Raw genomic sequence first — 15,902 nt, 5'->3', positions numbered from 1 at the left:
CCACTCTGGCTTGAGCTGCCTGTTTAATTAACCACCTGAGTTACCTCAGGACAACTCAAAACACCCGGGCTGGACTAGCAGTCCCGGAACCACTCTGTTAGGAACCTGGGGCATAAATAAGCTCCGTCCTGGACTTTCCCAGGTATCCTAGTAGTGACCTCACCACAATATATATATACAGCAATGACCCAGCACGCACAGGACTTACTCAAAAAATGAAAAAATCTTTTTTATTGTGCGAAATCAAAGTTTCGGTCACATATTCAGACCTTTATCAAGATAATAGTTTTTTTATTCTGGCACCCAGGCAATTAGCATTTTCAAACCGAGTACAAACTACATGCTGGTATATACAGTATATTAGTGTAAGGGACAAGAGAAATCCTTCCCCTGGTTGTCTATCTGTGACATCATCCAGCCCAGTTGCATGCTGGATAGCGATCCGATTGGCTGGGAACCCCAGTGCATCCTTGGGAGAAAGGGTGTGCCTGACTTTGGAGCCAAATGCACGGGGTCTCCCAGAGAGAGAAAGCAGAGGGAGCCAGCGTGAGTAGCTGTAAGACTGTGAGGCGCAGAGAAGAAGCTGCTGAATCTGGGGAGATTGAGCCCAGCCTGTCCCCTGCGAAGTTGCTGCAAACTCAGAAGGAGAAAGATGCCACTAGTGAGATTGTTTCTGCTGCAGAGCTGTGTGTGATCTCCAGTGTGAATTCCTCTGAGAGCACCCCGGTGAGTGAGACACCCAAGGAAGGATCTTGGCATGGATACGAGTGTGGAGCCCCACAGTGAAGACAGGTCTTAACCCTTTACCTGCTATGAGGAAGCTACTGCTAACTTCAAAAGGGAGAGGTACTTTTGGGGAATAAGGTAGCGCTACCTGGGGAATAAGAGCTCTGAGGAAGGGACAATCATTTGAACTGTGTGGTTATTAACCCCTTCCTGAGAATTGGGACTGTGATATTTACCAAGGACTGTGTAAAGCAACAGTTAAGTACCTAATAGTGGTTAAGGTAGTGTCCCACGTGTCCCCAGTGTAGTGTGTATTTGCCCTAGTGTTAAACTGTTTATATAAAGTTTATATTTGTTAATTTGCAAACTGTGTGTTTTATTATTCCTAGTGGAATCCCCTGAGGTGTGTTCCTCAGTGTTCACTAGGTGTATGCACTGCGCTGTAATTCCCAGTTCCCAGTACTTTTCATATGCAAAAGGGACTTTATGCAAAAAGGCACTTTATGTGCAAAAATATAATGGTGTCAACATTTTGATCTTACACAAAGGACCTTTATCAATACATCACAATATATAATATATAATGATAATAGTATACTTTTACTGAACTGAAGCACAGATATATGCCTAACATATTGACACTTCCAAATGTATAAATTTGTCCTTGTCCTTTAAGCATCATAGCAAAATATGCATACTAAAAAGCAAATAATTCACTTTTTACTTTCCTATAGTGAAAATAATGGGGAAAAAAACATATCAACTTTACATAGTATTTTTCTATTTAAATGAAACATTTCTTGCATCCAAGTGCTATTCACAAATGTACACATGTACAATATACAAACCTTTACTCAACATACTGAACATTGCTTTATTTTTTTTATTTTTCCAAGAATTCTTGTACAGTAGTATGTTCCCACAAAATAGAACTTACCACAACTGTTTACCAATGCAGAGACTGATTAGGTAAAGGACATGCCACCTTTATGGGCAAAACTCCACGATCCGATGCGGTGTGCTGGGTTGTGCTGCGAGGAAATGCAGGCGGCCAGACAAAGGGGCAAAATATAATGTAAGTTAATGAAACATCTCAGCTACAAACTACATGCATCCGACTGAAGACACATTGTGCGGAGTTTGCATCCGACAGTCGGATGCATGTATTTTGTAGCTGCGATGTTTTGCTAACTTACATTATATTCTGCCCCTCCGACTGGGCACCTGCATTTCCTCGCATCACGACCCAGCGAACCTCATTGGATCGTGGAGTTCTGCCCTTTATTGTAGCTACTGTGTGTAGTATCAGTATGGTATCTGTGGTATTTATACAAATGGCCTGGGGTGTCACTGTGCACAGGACTTGTACTGTGCATACACAGGACTTTCTGTACAGCTTGAGAGTGTTAGAGTTGGAAGTTACTGTTGTGTAATGGCTGCATGAACCTGCTAATAAAGTGCTGTTATACTCTACTCATCTTCGGCTACCAAAACATAACAAATTGGCGACGAGATGTCTCTTCTACCTCTGCAGCAGCCTGCACCTTTTCTCCCAAACCCTTGTGAGCCTACCATACCTTTTACTGCTTGGATCCGTATGTTTGAAAATTACATTATTGCTGCTGACCAAGGGGAGATTTCTGCTGCTAGAAAGCGTGCTTTACTTATTCACTGCCTGGGAGCAGAGGGACAGCCTGCTGTGTGGCATTGTGTCTGCCTTGACCTCTGTAAGTAAACCCTGGGATGATTTGTCTTGTACAAACAGTTATTCGTTTGGTTCATCACAAGAATCTCCTGGCGCTCATTATTTCTATTTGGTGTAGCACAGTAGCGTGAGAGTTGTAGTTATTCTACTCCACTTGTTAAACCTTCCATGTAGCGAAGGCCCTAGCCTGAGTGTTTTGAGTCGCATGTCGCCCATGCTCTAACAACTAGCTGGACATTAACTTCTTTTTGGTTTGCATAGTCAGATTAGCATTACATAACTATATTAGAAACATTTTGTATTTTGCACAGCCTATCTATTTACAAAGTTTTTATTTTTACACTGAACAATTAATTTAAAAGTCACTCCCTTCCCTGACCCTCTCCGCTGCCATTTACCCCTTATAACCACAGGCCCACCTCTGCCCCACCCATTTTCCCACCATCTCCATCTCCAAAATTTAAAAAGGTGGTTACCCTACTTGCATAAACAGGGAAATAAAAAGTGAAAGGAATGATTTGCAAATGATGAGAAATTCAAGAAAGATAGGAGCATAGATCCAGCATGTACTAAAAATGGATGGTCCGCGGTGCCTTCTTGTAATGGTTAGTACTGACTGCAAGAACTTAATGAGCTAAATGAATTTGTTGCAAGAATTACTGCAATGTCCAGTCTGGGTAAATGCTGAAGAACAAGGATTCCTTCCTTATTTCACATTCAAGTAGTTAACATTACTCCTATATCCCCACCTAAAAATGACTTATCAGAAAGGTGCAGCTTTGGATTTAATATCTGCAGACATACACCTTGGCAGTGGCTTTGTCATTACATCTGCAAACATTTTGCCAGTTTCATGGTATTCACCTGTGTAAGGCATAGTGTGGATTTCTACTGAGAGGAAGGTGGGAGTCTTTCAGGCAAGGACTGGTACTGTGTACTCAGGGGACAAGATGGGGTGAACAGAAACCAGATCAGGGTGACATCTGCAAACATTTTGCCAGTTTCATGGTATTCACCTGTGTAAGTGATCAGGGGGTTTGCCTACGCAGATTGGATGAGATGCAATCTAAATTTTCTGATAGAGGTTATCCTGCCCCTTTATTGGTCCAACAGCGCTCTGAAGTTGAACTCTCTAGCCGAGAGAATTTGTTACAGGGACGCCCACGTAAACCAATGGATCGCATACCGTTTGTCACTACATATAACAGTATTAGCCCACAGATAACTAACATTTTACGTAAACACTGGCGGGTATTAAGAGACGGGTTTCCAAATATCCCGAGCTTCCATTCTCCCCCGATGATGTCATATAAAAAGGGTCGTACTATTGGGTCATCCTTGGTGCAATCCGATATTGGTGGTAAAAAAGACACCCAGTTGCTACTACATTCTAAAAGACATGGAACTTTTCCTTGTTTGGGTTGCAACTGTTGCACAAATTGCCTGAAAGGCCCACATGTATACCACCCTCGTAAAGGTACACCTATTAATATCAATGGATATTATACCTGCCTCACTGTGTTTGCTGTATATGTAATAAAATGCCCATGCGGTTTATTATATGTAGGACAGACCACTCGCCAGGTCAAAGATAGAATTAGAGAGCACAAATCTGCTATAAAAACAAAAAAAGTTGATCAAGCTGTTGCGGGCCATTTTGTAGAGATGGGACATGGGATACACCAGCTTAGATTCCAAGTGGTGGACCATGTCCCCCCATTACGTTGTGGGGGTGACAGAGCGAAAAGGCTACTCAAGAAGGAGGCCTTTTGGATTCGTCGCCTGGAAACCCTCACACCTAATGGCCTTAATAGAGAGTATGAGTTACATACCATTTTATAAATATGATATTCAGTTGTTTTTATAGTTTTTTTATTGTTGTGTTTTTACAGGTAATTGACTCCAGCACATACTATTGAAGAAAAGCAGAATAGCTCCTTGCCAAGTGGCTACATTTAGAAATGGATACAAGTATGCTTTATATTGTACACAAATTGCTGTTACTTTGTTGCTATTTTGTCTATAGATGGCGCTGTTTTTACTTGTTTAAAAGGAAGTCTTTGTGACCAGGTGTGTTAGCTTGATAAAGAGCCAGAGACGGCTCGAAACGTTGCTACGATTGGTCTGTGCCATGTTTGAATAAAGGCCTTTTTATTGTATCAAGAAGGTGCTGTTCGTGTTCTATATTGATTCACCTGTGTAAGGCATAGTGTGGATTTCTACTGAGAGGAAGGTGGGAGTCTTTCAGGCAAGGACTGGTACTGTGTACTCAGGGGACAAGATGGGGTGAACAGAAACCAGATCAGGTGACATGGGCAAATAATCAAGTTCTGGCAGGATAGGGACAGATCGGGTCAGTCAGGGGCAGACTGGAGTGGGACAGACCAGTGAATGGCAGGAGCAGGATGGAGCAGGTGAAATATCGGCAACAGCATGGAGCAGGCATTGAGGCCAGGACTGGAAAAGGACTGAGTGGGTGACTAACAAGAGACAGGACGGAGTGACCAGGACCAGGACTGGAACAAATGGTACAGGTAGGAACCAATGACAGGACAGAGTGGGTGTAGAGTCAGGGACTAGCAGGAGAGGGATGGTCGGGAAAAGAACAGGTGATGGGCAGGGCTGGATTTCCTAGCACTCGCACTACCTCCCCCCCATTGCGCATCCCCAGTGCTTCCCAGAAAGCGGCTGGGCAGCTTTCTGCCCCTAATATTTTGCTGCCCTAGGCCTGGTCCTTTGTGGCCTCACCACAAATCCAGACCTGGACAGGGGGAGAACTGGAACAAGAATGGGGAGCAGAACCAAACAGGAAACTAGGAGCAGGTAGGCTACAGTGCTCCATCAGTAACTAATGCTCAGGCACAGAATGTGAAGGGGACAGGGCTTATAAAGGGCAGAGTCATCCCTGACTGGATGACTGACTCTAACTAACCAATAAGGTTGCTGTGGCCATACAGGAAAGGCCAGGTGATATGAGCACACTTGCAAGTAGCTTAACTGGCCTAGAAGATAAGGTACAAAGCTAGAAACCCAAAGGTCCCTGACTTTAATTCCAGCAGAGCCTTGCTGGTTTATCCACTGGCTTTCCAAGTAACACATGCTGCAACATTTAAGGCTCATTTAGTGAGCAATTTTGGCCCTAGTGCAGTAATTCATGGCAAATAATCAAATATTTTCACAATAACTTACGGTACTTTCAGTGATTAGTTGCTGTGGGTAACTGCCCAGGTGCAGATTTGCCCCACTTCCTGTAAGCCATAAGCTGTGTTCCTATGTGGATGAAATAAAAAAAAAAACTTGATTTGTGATAGACTAGAATGTGCTGCATGTATGTATATCTTTATTAATAAAGCAATGTAAGGACCCCCAGCGTTGTACAATATATAAAAGTAAACACAGGGAGGATGAGTAACATAGTAAATACAATATATATATATATATATATAGACAAATACAAGATTCCTCTGCACTCAACCCAGGGGTTGAGTGCAGAGGAATCTTGTATTTGTCTATATGTATTTTGTGGTCACACCCTCATTGCACCCCCGCCTAATGATTTTAAAAACTAGTGGTGAGCACAACTTTCCCTTGTTTATTGTTCTATAAGGGAAATTCAAAAAAGCTAATGTGGCTTCATCTCTACCTTATCTCTACCAACAAGGAAAGTATCTTACATCCCTGCACCACACACAGGGGTATATTTACCAAAGAGAGAAGTTAGAGATAACCACTGTGAAATACCACCTCTCTCCATTAATTTCTATGGGATTTTTAAAGGCATATTTATCAAAAGGTGAAAGTGAAAGTTCATCCTTTGATAAATACCCTTTAAATACCCCATAGAAATAAATGGAGAGAGGCAGTATTTCACTCCAGCAGACTGTGGTGATCTCTAACTTCACTTTTTGATATATATACCCCACAGTGTTCAAGCTCACACAGACCACCTACCTCTTTGTGTTCCAACGTATCTATTCCAGCATTTGCTATGGAAGGTATTGTCTGTTAACTAAAGATGAGATTTTATTGTAAATAGAAATTGAAGACAAAAAGAACATATACAGAGGAAGACTTGTCCAGAAGTGTTCTTCTGTTGATTTCTTCTTTTATTCTTTAAAAAGCTCCATAGGCAGGAGAAGTGTTTTTCGTTTTGTGTCCCTTGCAAGCCACCGTCTACTTGGCACCATCTTGATCACAAGCCATATCAGCTAAAGCAAGCTTAAATGGATTCTGTAATGGGAATATGTTGTTTACAAAACACATCAGTTAAGAGCGCTCCTCCTGCCCAATCCAGCATTGAAATCTGTTTTTCAAAAGAGCCAACAGATTTTTTTATATTTAACTTTGAAATGTGACATGGGGCTAGACATGTTCTTAGTTTGTCAGGTACACTCAGCCATGTGACTTGTGCTCTAATAAAATTCAGTCACTCTTTACTGGTACACTGCAAGTTGGAGTGCTATCACCCCCTTCATCCACCCCCCCCCCCCCAGCAGCCAATCAACAGAATAATGGGAAGGTCACAGGATAACAGCTCCCTGACATCTGCATTGCTAAAAACGCTCATATGCACTAGTGGTAGTCATGAGAAATAGCAGTCATTAGTAAAATACCCAAGTCACAACTCCTCTAGCTACATTGAACAGGAGAATAAGCAGCATATCGGAAAGCAGTTGTATTGTGAAGTGCTGGCTATTTCTGAAGGTACATGAACAAGCAACCTGAAATGGCTACCTTCACACCAATACTACAACAAAAATACATATTGGTTCAAGAATACATTTTAAAAGGTTGAATAAATTAGTTGCAATGTACACAGTTCATTTAGTAATAAAAACTACACCCCAAAAATCATGACAGAATCCCTTTGACTACAGTACATATTTATTTCAGCTGGGGTTACTTGTTACTTGAAATCACTGAAGTTCATCTAAGTGCCTTTCTTTTATGTATATGTTACATATGATAGCCTTCATTTAGTGTGGCAATTTATAATGTCCCCGCATTGTCTGTACATTTTAGTTGAAGCTATATGAGTTTGTAAAATACACTTCTGGTGTATGTATTGTGTTAAGATATTTCCAATTGAATAAGTTAAGTGTATAGTAGCACTCTATTTCTTGTAGGAATTCCCCTATTCTTGTCTGATTTTGTATGGTTAACACATTCCAATTGATATATAAAGATAAGACATATGTATTTATCTTGAGAAGTTCCAGAGGCATCTGTATAATAATAACAGAGCCCTTCCTTTGGAAGCAAATGACCATTAGTAAAGGATTTATCCCCACTGCATAACTCCAATTTTCATCTAACAACTATGTTAGCAACCATGGACCATTTGCTAAAAGTAAAATAAATTGAGGGCAAATGCTACTTTCCAAATCGTTTAGAAACCATTCAAGTGGGCATTTACTTATTTGCTGATTTTTAACACAATGTTCTCATAATGTAAGTACAATGTTTAATGTAATTCTTATCTAAATTTCATATTTTTTTCTGGGTAAGAAATAAATTGTCAGGCTGATTATGTGGCCAATGGTTTTATTATGAACAAGAAAAATACATACAGATTAAGCGACACCGTTGAAGTGGAATGTAAAAGGGGATATTCTCTCGACAAACCAAATGAATCTAGGATATGTACTTTGAATGGCTGGTCTCTTCCCCTGACATGTATAGGTAAGTATACAAATTCGATATCATGTTTAGTAGTTTAGTAGTATTGAGAAAATAATTACTCCCTGATGGGATGCATTATGTGTATCAAACAAAATATTCTGAATGTAATTAACATATATATACTGTATATGGTCCCAATAAGAATGCTCAGGGCTTGGGATGATTGTGCTACACATAAACCTGCTCAGACCTGTTCCCGACCCCCAAGAGGTCAATCGAACCAGTCTCTGGATTAATTTAGTACTAAAGTTTATTTCAGTATTTTCTTGCTTTCTAAAGAGGCTACTTTCCCTTTCTTGAAACTAATAAATGAATCTTCCAATAAAACAGCCTTAGGGAGACAGTCCTTACTATAAAAAAAAAATATTTCCATATCTTAAGATGGCACTTTCTTTCTTTTAATAGAAATGGATGCTCTAATGTTTGTTTAAAAGACCTACTGGTGAATAGAACATCTGAGAGTGTATAGGCCCCTTTTATATTTATACAAATTAAACAAAGTAATTTCCCCTCTTAAGTGCCTTTTCTACAACATAAACATGGGGCTGGCCCAGAGTGTTAAGCTGTGTTTTGATGTGTGTTGTCATATTCTGTGCACTTTACACTTATCTTAGAGTCCTTGGCAAAGAGAAGTGTTGATAAGTAGCACTTGATGCTATTTTTCTTTAGGAAGTTTCTCTAAAGGCTCAAGCATAGGCGACAGTGCTTACTAGGGTCTTTGTTCGTTATCTCTTCACTAGAGATGTCAGCAGATCTATTTATAGAAGAAACATTAGTTTTGTGAACGGTTACTGCTGCTAGGGCCAAACAGGGCAGAAATTAGGCTGATTTCAGCCCTCAACCACTAGCCAAATCTTCTTGTCTGCTCACCTTGTGTTGACTCCTGCACAAACAGACTTAGTAGAATTCTGCGAAGAAAAGTGAGACTGATTCTGTTCGCGCAGGAGCCGACACAAGACTTGAGGACGTGAGCAGTCAAAAAGATTTCTTCCCCATCTGGCCCTGGCCTAAAGAAAGGAAATAGGACATTTTGCAAACTTTTGAATTAAGAACGGTATGTCATTCACTACTCTTGCAAGTTTTTTGGTAATTTTTGAACTTTGGGGTTAACACCTCTGGCTGTTTTAAGAAATGCAAGTCCTGGTAAGTCCCCTTCAGATTTAGCTACCTGAAGTTCCATTAAAAGGGTAATTAATTTGCTTTGTTTTTGATAACTTTCTTAAATATTTTAGGAAAAACATTATTCCTTTGAAAAGTGTTAGTCATAGTATTTAAGTCTGTGCCAGATCATTTTGAATGGTTTATGTTGATCACCCTGACTTGCTTTATAGATATTTGATTAAAACTGAGGTCTATTGCCTCACCGTATGATAGATGTAAGCAGGTCTGGACTGAGAACTAAAATAGACCCTGGCATTTCAGGTACACAGAGGCCCAAACAGCCCCTACCAGCCCACTAAATACTGACTTTCTATGGGACCTTATAGCAGCCCCTCTGGCATTTGCCAGAACCCACAGATTGCCAGTCCGGGCCTGGATGTAAGCCTCTAATAGTATTTTAAAAGTATGATCAACAAGCTCTGTAGCCTTCAGGGTGGTTGCTAAAATCTACAATTCTTTTGTTGACTGGCTCATGTCATGCAAAGAACTTGCCAAAGTCCATTGTGGCCTTGTTAACACTAGGATAGGTATGTGGTGGAGTGTAATAATGAGAAGGTGATGTGTAATCAATTTTTGGCTGGTTCATAACATATCGCTTTAACATAGAAGATGCAGCTGTAGGGTGACACATAACTTTGGGTTCTTGGATGACATGGGCATTTCTGAAACTCTGTGTTGTCACCTTTATGCACTTGAGACTTATCCCCATCTTATTGCTTGGTGGTATGGTGTTCCTGGCTCAGCTCACCAGTAGCGTGTTGGCTTAATACTTGTGCTAGTGGAGAGTCTATACCCTGCATGAGTGCCGGTGGACATACTCTGAGGTGCACTGCAGTGAATCTTTAGATCGCTGAAATGATAGAAATTGACAGTACTTAACTAACTGATATGAGATACAGCATATCATAGTAACTACTACAAAGTGCATTGAAACTCTGTGTAAGGTATACTAAACAATAGCAGGTACATATACATATAACATGAGATACATGTGAGCTGAACTACAGGTAGGTACATGGTTAGTATCTGGTAGAACAGCAGCATGATGTGACTTCATATAAGTTACCAAACTTGCATATAGGGTTACCTGGTAAAACCCTAATCAGCCTTATGTGACATTTATATTCTATGTTTACTGTATATTGTGAGTTGGCCTCTAAGCTCAGTAAGTGACAGCAGCACAGAGCATGTGCAGTGAATCAGCAGAAAAGAAGATGGGGAGCTACTGGGGCATCTTTGGAGACACAGATCTTTACTGCTAAAGGGCTATGGTTGCCTTAGGCTGGTACAGAAACCCGAAATATAATGTACAACATTTCTAGCTACTTCTTTAGTCAAGCTTTAGTTCTCTTTTAAGAAAAAAATATAGTGCAAAGTTTATTTTGTTTAACAAAAACTTTTTATTTAACAAAAACATCACTGAGTTACAGAAAAATAATGTAGCAGCTACTCAACCACTATGCCTATGGAATTTTAGAAATATATTTATCAATGGGTGAGCTTACCATTTGAAAAATACACTTCTAAAAATCCTATATGAATGGACAGAAAGCGAGTGAATCTTTTTGTGAAGTGCTCACATTTTGATAAATCTGCCCCTAAGACCTACTGTACTATATGTACTGTATATATGTGTGTTCACCCAAATTCAGTAACTCAAAACAACAGCTCCCTTCTTTTGAGGCAAATCACATTTCTTAGCCCATCCCTCCCCTCCAGTAACATGGCATGTCTAGACTTATGTCTGCATACACTCATACTTGTTGCATCACAGTGCCAACGTGCACTACACTTAAAAGGTTGTTGAGTCCTAGAATCAATGTGAAGTAATTGTTGTCTTGGTGAGACACTGACCTTTACTGTTTCCTATGTTTGATTTCAGGCTGCTGTTTTGACCTCTGCTACTTGAATTGACCTCCTACCTGTCTGACCTTGCCTTTGCCTATCTATTCTGTTTTGATGTTTGATTACTGTTATTGCTCCATTGTTACCAGAGTAACAGGTGTAGGAGTGATCTGCCACTAGCTCAGTGTATGCGGACCCACTGATCCTGACCAATATCCATGTACTATGAATAATAGTCATTTGGGGGATAGGTCAATTTAAAAATGTAATCTACTAATTCATCTTGTCAGCCAGTTCATGGTCATCGCCAAATGGCGAAGTGAAAGGGAACCCCAACTCCTCTCCACTTCCTTCATTTTTCTGACTGTTGGTTTGCTTTGCATGAATGCATACAACTGCCTCAGTGATGGTGCACAGTGGGGCAAGATACTATGCAAGTCAAAGTCAATGGCACTCTATGATTTTTCTTTCTGTTTTCTTTGTAGATAAAATCTGTGACAGACCTGATCTCCAGAATGGAATGTTTTTCTCTGGTGAATACTTTCCTGCACGAAAAAATAGTGATCTTTGGTATAGTTGTATTGGTGACTTTGATCCTGTATACAAAGAATCACACAGTTGGTATTACGGCGTGTATGGCAAATCTACTTGCACAGAATATGGATGGAACCCAATGCCAAAATGTGTAGGTGAGTAATATTTACTGGTTTGTATTGATCATTGAAGAGCAGCAGCTCCTACATGTGCTCTATCATAGAAAGCAGAGGTATCAACACAGGACTGATAGGTGCTCCTTCATAACCTCTTTATAAACTGAGTTTATGTGACAATGTTTAATCAATGGCAAATTGAGAATACAAAAACCAGCAAGAATGGTTTATACATTTTAAAACTTGTGGAGGAATCTGCTTTCAACATCTTTCTTGTAACTCCCTTCTCACTGCTGTGGGCAAAATTGAAGGTTCATCAATAAGTAGACCTGATTGGTGTGATGAGACATCTCATAACACGATTTGTTTCCTTATGTAGAATTGGCATCCAGAAAGTAAAATGTATGTTGTGAGTATTAAGTCCAGAAGGAGGTTTGGAGGTTTACTGTTTTCATACCTGGTGAGGTTTACTGCTGTTAATGTAAAGTGAAAGCAATGTGACAGGGACTGCCCAATGCAGTTAAAAGGGTAATAGGTTAACAGGACAAGGAAACCCTAATTCAAATGGGTGCCACTATGTTAGGCACAATCAAGTGAATTTTCTATAGTTTTAGTGGGTGGAGCTTTCTATAGCAGGTCTGGCATCTTGCCTCACTTTTCCAGGCATTCCTTGCAAAGACTAGGTCCATGCGAGGGATTTCTACTTCAGGTAAGATGGCAAGTTATAGCTATTACTAGTGCCAGGCTTGTAAGAGGGTGAACCAGTTGGTGTAGCTGACTTGTGTTTAAAAGTGTTTGAATAATGTGTGAATGTATGTGTTAAAATTGTTGAGAGTGTTATGTGGTTAACTGGTCACGAGGTGGTGCTCCAGGGTAAAAAAGTGTAATTCATTCCCCCACCAGTAGAGGGAGCTCAGAGTGCTAGAGGGTATAAAAAGGAGCCACACCATAGAATTAATGTCTTTAATGGGAGGATGCTGTCAGAGACGGAAGCTCTGTTTTGAAGAAGATCTACAGTAAGAAGGAAAGAACGGTAGAACTTAGGATAGAAGATTGTAGTTAGCAGGCACTAGTTTTCTGAGGTAGGGAAGTTAGAATGGGTAGTTTCTTGCCCCAACTAGGAGTGTAGTGGAATTAGTTTTCCGTGGACATCCCACAAGTTAGGGACCCAGAGTATAGCAAAGACAAAGGATAGGGTTAAGGAGGCCTAGGGCAAGAAGAAGTACTACGGTGGATCCCATCGGAATAGTAAAGGGGTGCTGGTCGAGCACCAGATTACTGAGACGGGAAGGCTTGGCGGAGTGGTAAAGGGTGCTAAGGTGCACCGGATTACCGAACCAAGCAGAGATATATATATATATATATATATATATATATATATATATATATATATATATATATTTTGTATTAGTAAAAGTAAAAAACATGTCTCTTATTTTCAGCTTCAGATAAGTAGGGAGGTCTTTGGTTATTCATATAGTCACCTCTTGTTTGTCAGATGATGAGGTCAAATATGACAAGCAGAAAGTTATTATTTCTCAATGGGGTGAGATCATTTTTGAAATGGGTCTTGCACCAAGGTTCCCTCTGCCCTTTTTCAACTCGTCTAATTATTTGGTCTTTTTAAAAGAGAAGTTCAACCCTTTTGTAATATCTGTATGGTCCATTGTGTGGTGCTGATGTAAATATCATAGTCATAGAGGTTTCCCGTTCAAGAATTGAATAGAAATATATATTTTGGGCAACAGTGGCTATACCACTGGATTTTAGTATAATACTTCCCATGCAGTTGAGGCAATTTTCTGACATTTTAACATAAAAATACTACCAATAGTGTATAGGCTAATGAAAATGTTTAGAATAACCTGAGAGAATAACAATATAAGAAATAAACAACAGAACTCAGAATAACTACACACGAATGGTACAATCTGCAGGATTTGAAGTTTTGAATGAATACTTAGGGGCCGATTCATCAAGGGTCGAATATCGAGGGTTAATTAACCCTCGATATTCGACTGTGAACTAAAATCGTTCGACTTCGAATATCGAAGTCGAACAATTTTGCGCAAATCCTGCGATCGATCGAAGGATTTTTCGTTCGATCGAACGATTAAATCCTTCGAATCGAACGATTCGAAGGATTTTAATCCAACGATCGAAGGAAAATCCTTCGATCAAAAAATCACAGGCAAGCCTATGGGGACCTTCCCCATAGGCTAACATTGACTTCGGTAGCTTTTAGCTGCCGAAGTAGGGGGTCGAAGTTTTTTTTAAAGGGAAAGTACTTCGACTATCGAATGGTCGAATAGTCGAACGATTTTTCGTTCGAATCGTTCGATTTCGTTCGAATTCGAACGAATTTAACCAATTCGATGGTCGAAGTACCCAAAAAATACTTCGAAATTCGAATTTTTTTCATTCGAATCCTTCACTCGAGCTTATTGAATCGGCCCATTGGAGTTTACAAACTCCAATGGAAACCTTGGGGGTGATTCAAAAGATCACCCCTAAAAAATCTTTTGCCAATTTGTTGCAATGAAAAAGGTTTTATCTGTAAATATATACAGGTACATGAATAAAGGCCCCATAGTAATTTACTGTAGTTACACAGGATAAGGGTCTTCGCTATTTTATTGTGGCTTTAGGTTACTTGCAAATGTTAATTGAGATCAACCATCCCAGTTGGTTATGCCTATTGCACTGGGCTGTTACTTTAAGAATCCTCCAGTGTAATTCTCCATCTAAAGTGACCCTAGACACTATGGGGCAAATTCACTAACAGGCGAAAATTCGCCAGCGATGGCTTCGCACACATCGCAACACTTTGCCAAGCGTAAATTCGCCTGGACAACGATAATTCACGAAGATCCGAAGTTGTGCACGGGATACCGAACGCTGGCAAAATTACACCAGCGAAATTACGCTCAGCAGTTCGAAGTTACGCTAGCGTTGGCTAATTAGCATACGGCGTGCAGTTAAAGTACAATGGCCGTATATGCTGCAGCAAATACATTACACTACACAAGGCCAGGGAACCGTAATAAAACTATATAAAAGTTGTTATAATGCCCTACACATGTGCCCACAGTATAGTTTAGGTGCCATATGTTAGCAAATGTAGGGGGGAAGGAGGATACCCGGAAAAAAAATAAAATTACGATCTTTTTGGGGCAAATTCACTAAAGGACGAAGTGCCTAACGCTAACGTTAATTTGCTAGCGTAGTGCATTTTCGTTAATTTGCCGATTCACTAAGGGACACTGGCGTAAATTCGCTAGTGTTACTTCGCACCCTTATGCCTGGTGAATTTCGCAACGGAGATAACTACACAAATTCACTGACGCGCGCATTTTTCTGTACGCTACCTTTTACGCCAGACTTCCTTCGCCACCTCAGACCAGGCGAAGTGCAATAGAGTAGATAGGGATTGCTTCAAAAAAAAATTCTAAGTCCCAAAAAACGCTGGCATGTTTTCTTTTTTTATGGGTGATAGGCCGAAAAAGATCGAAACATTTTTTGGGGCTACCCCCCTTCCCCCCTACATTTCCTAACTCATGGCACCTTAACTATACAGTGGGCACATGTGTAGGGCAAAATAAAAATTGTATTTGCTGTTTTGAAGGTTTCCCAGGCTTGTGTAGTGATGCTACATATACCTCCATTGTAACTTCAATTTGGCGCTGTATGCAAATTAAACATCGCTAGCGTAACTTCGCTTTGCTTGGTGAATTAACGCTAGTGCAACTTCGCAAACTTCGCATTTTAGTGAATTTGCGTAGCACTGGCGAAAATACGCCTGGCAAGTGCGGCAAAGCGCACGCTGGTGCAACTACGAATCTTAGTGAATTTGCCCCTTTGAGATTCATCCAGCTTTTTAATCACTGTATTGGCCCCATTTCATGTTATCAAAAACTTTGTTATGTAGCCCCATTTGTATTTAAACTCATGTGCATGCAAAAGAGTGGTTGTTGTAGCAAAGTCACATTATTTTGTATAGTAGATAAGTCAACATGATTAGGCTATTGTGGCTTCAAGTACTGTGGACAGGCTATTGTATGCTTTAGATACTGTATGCCCTGTGTAGTCACTAGCTCTTCTTTTAGCTCCTTTTTATGTGATGAATGTGTTCC

General features: G+C 40.3%; 1 protein-coding gene across 1 annotated transcript in view; it reads left to right on the top strand.

Moving 5' to 3' along the window:
- Window positions 1–15,902, top strand: part of LOC108713552 (complement factor H-like) — a 71,249-nt gene that overhangs the window by 12,802 nt on the left and 42,545 nt on the right. The window contains 2 exon segments of the mRNA XM_018257109.2: window positions 7,940–8,113; window positions 11,605–11,808. Of these exon segments, the coding sequence (XP_018112598.2) occupies window positions 7,940–8,113; window positions 11,605–11,808 (378 nt within the window).

This window comes from Xenopus laevis, chromosome 4L (genome assembly GCF_017654675.1).
Source record: "Xenopus laevis strain J_2021 chromosome 4L, Xenopus_laevis_v10.1, whole genome shotgun sequence".
In the NCBI taxonomy this organism is placed as follows: Eukaryota; Metazoa; Chordata; class Amphibia; order Anura; family Pipidae; genus Xenopus; species Xenopus laevis.
The sequence above is the reverse complement of the archived record's forward strand: the minus strand, read 5'-3'. Positions and strand labels throughout refer to the sequence as shown.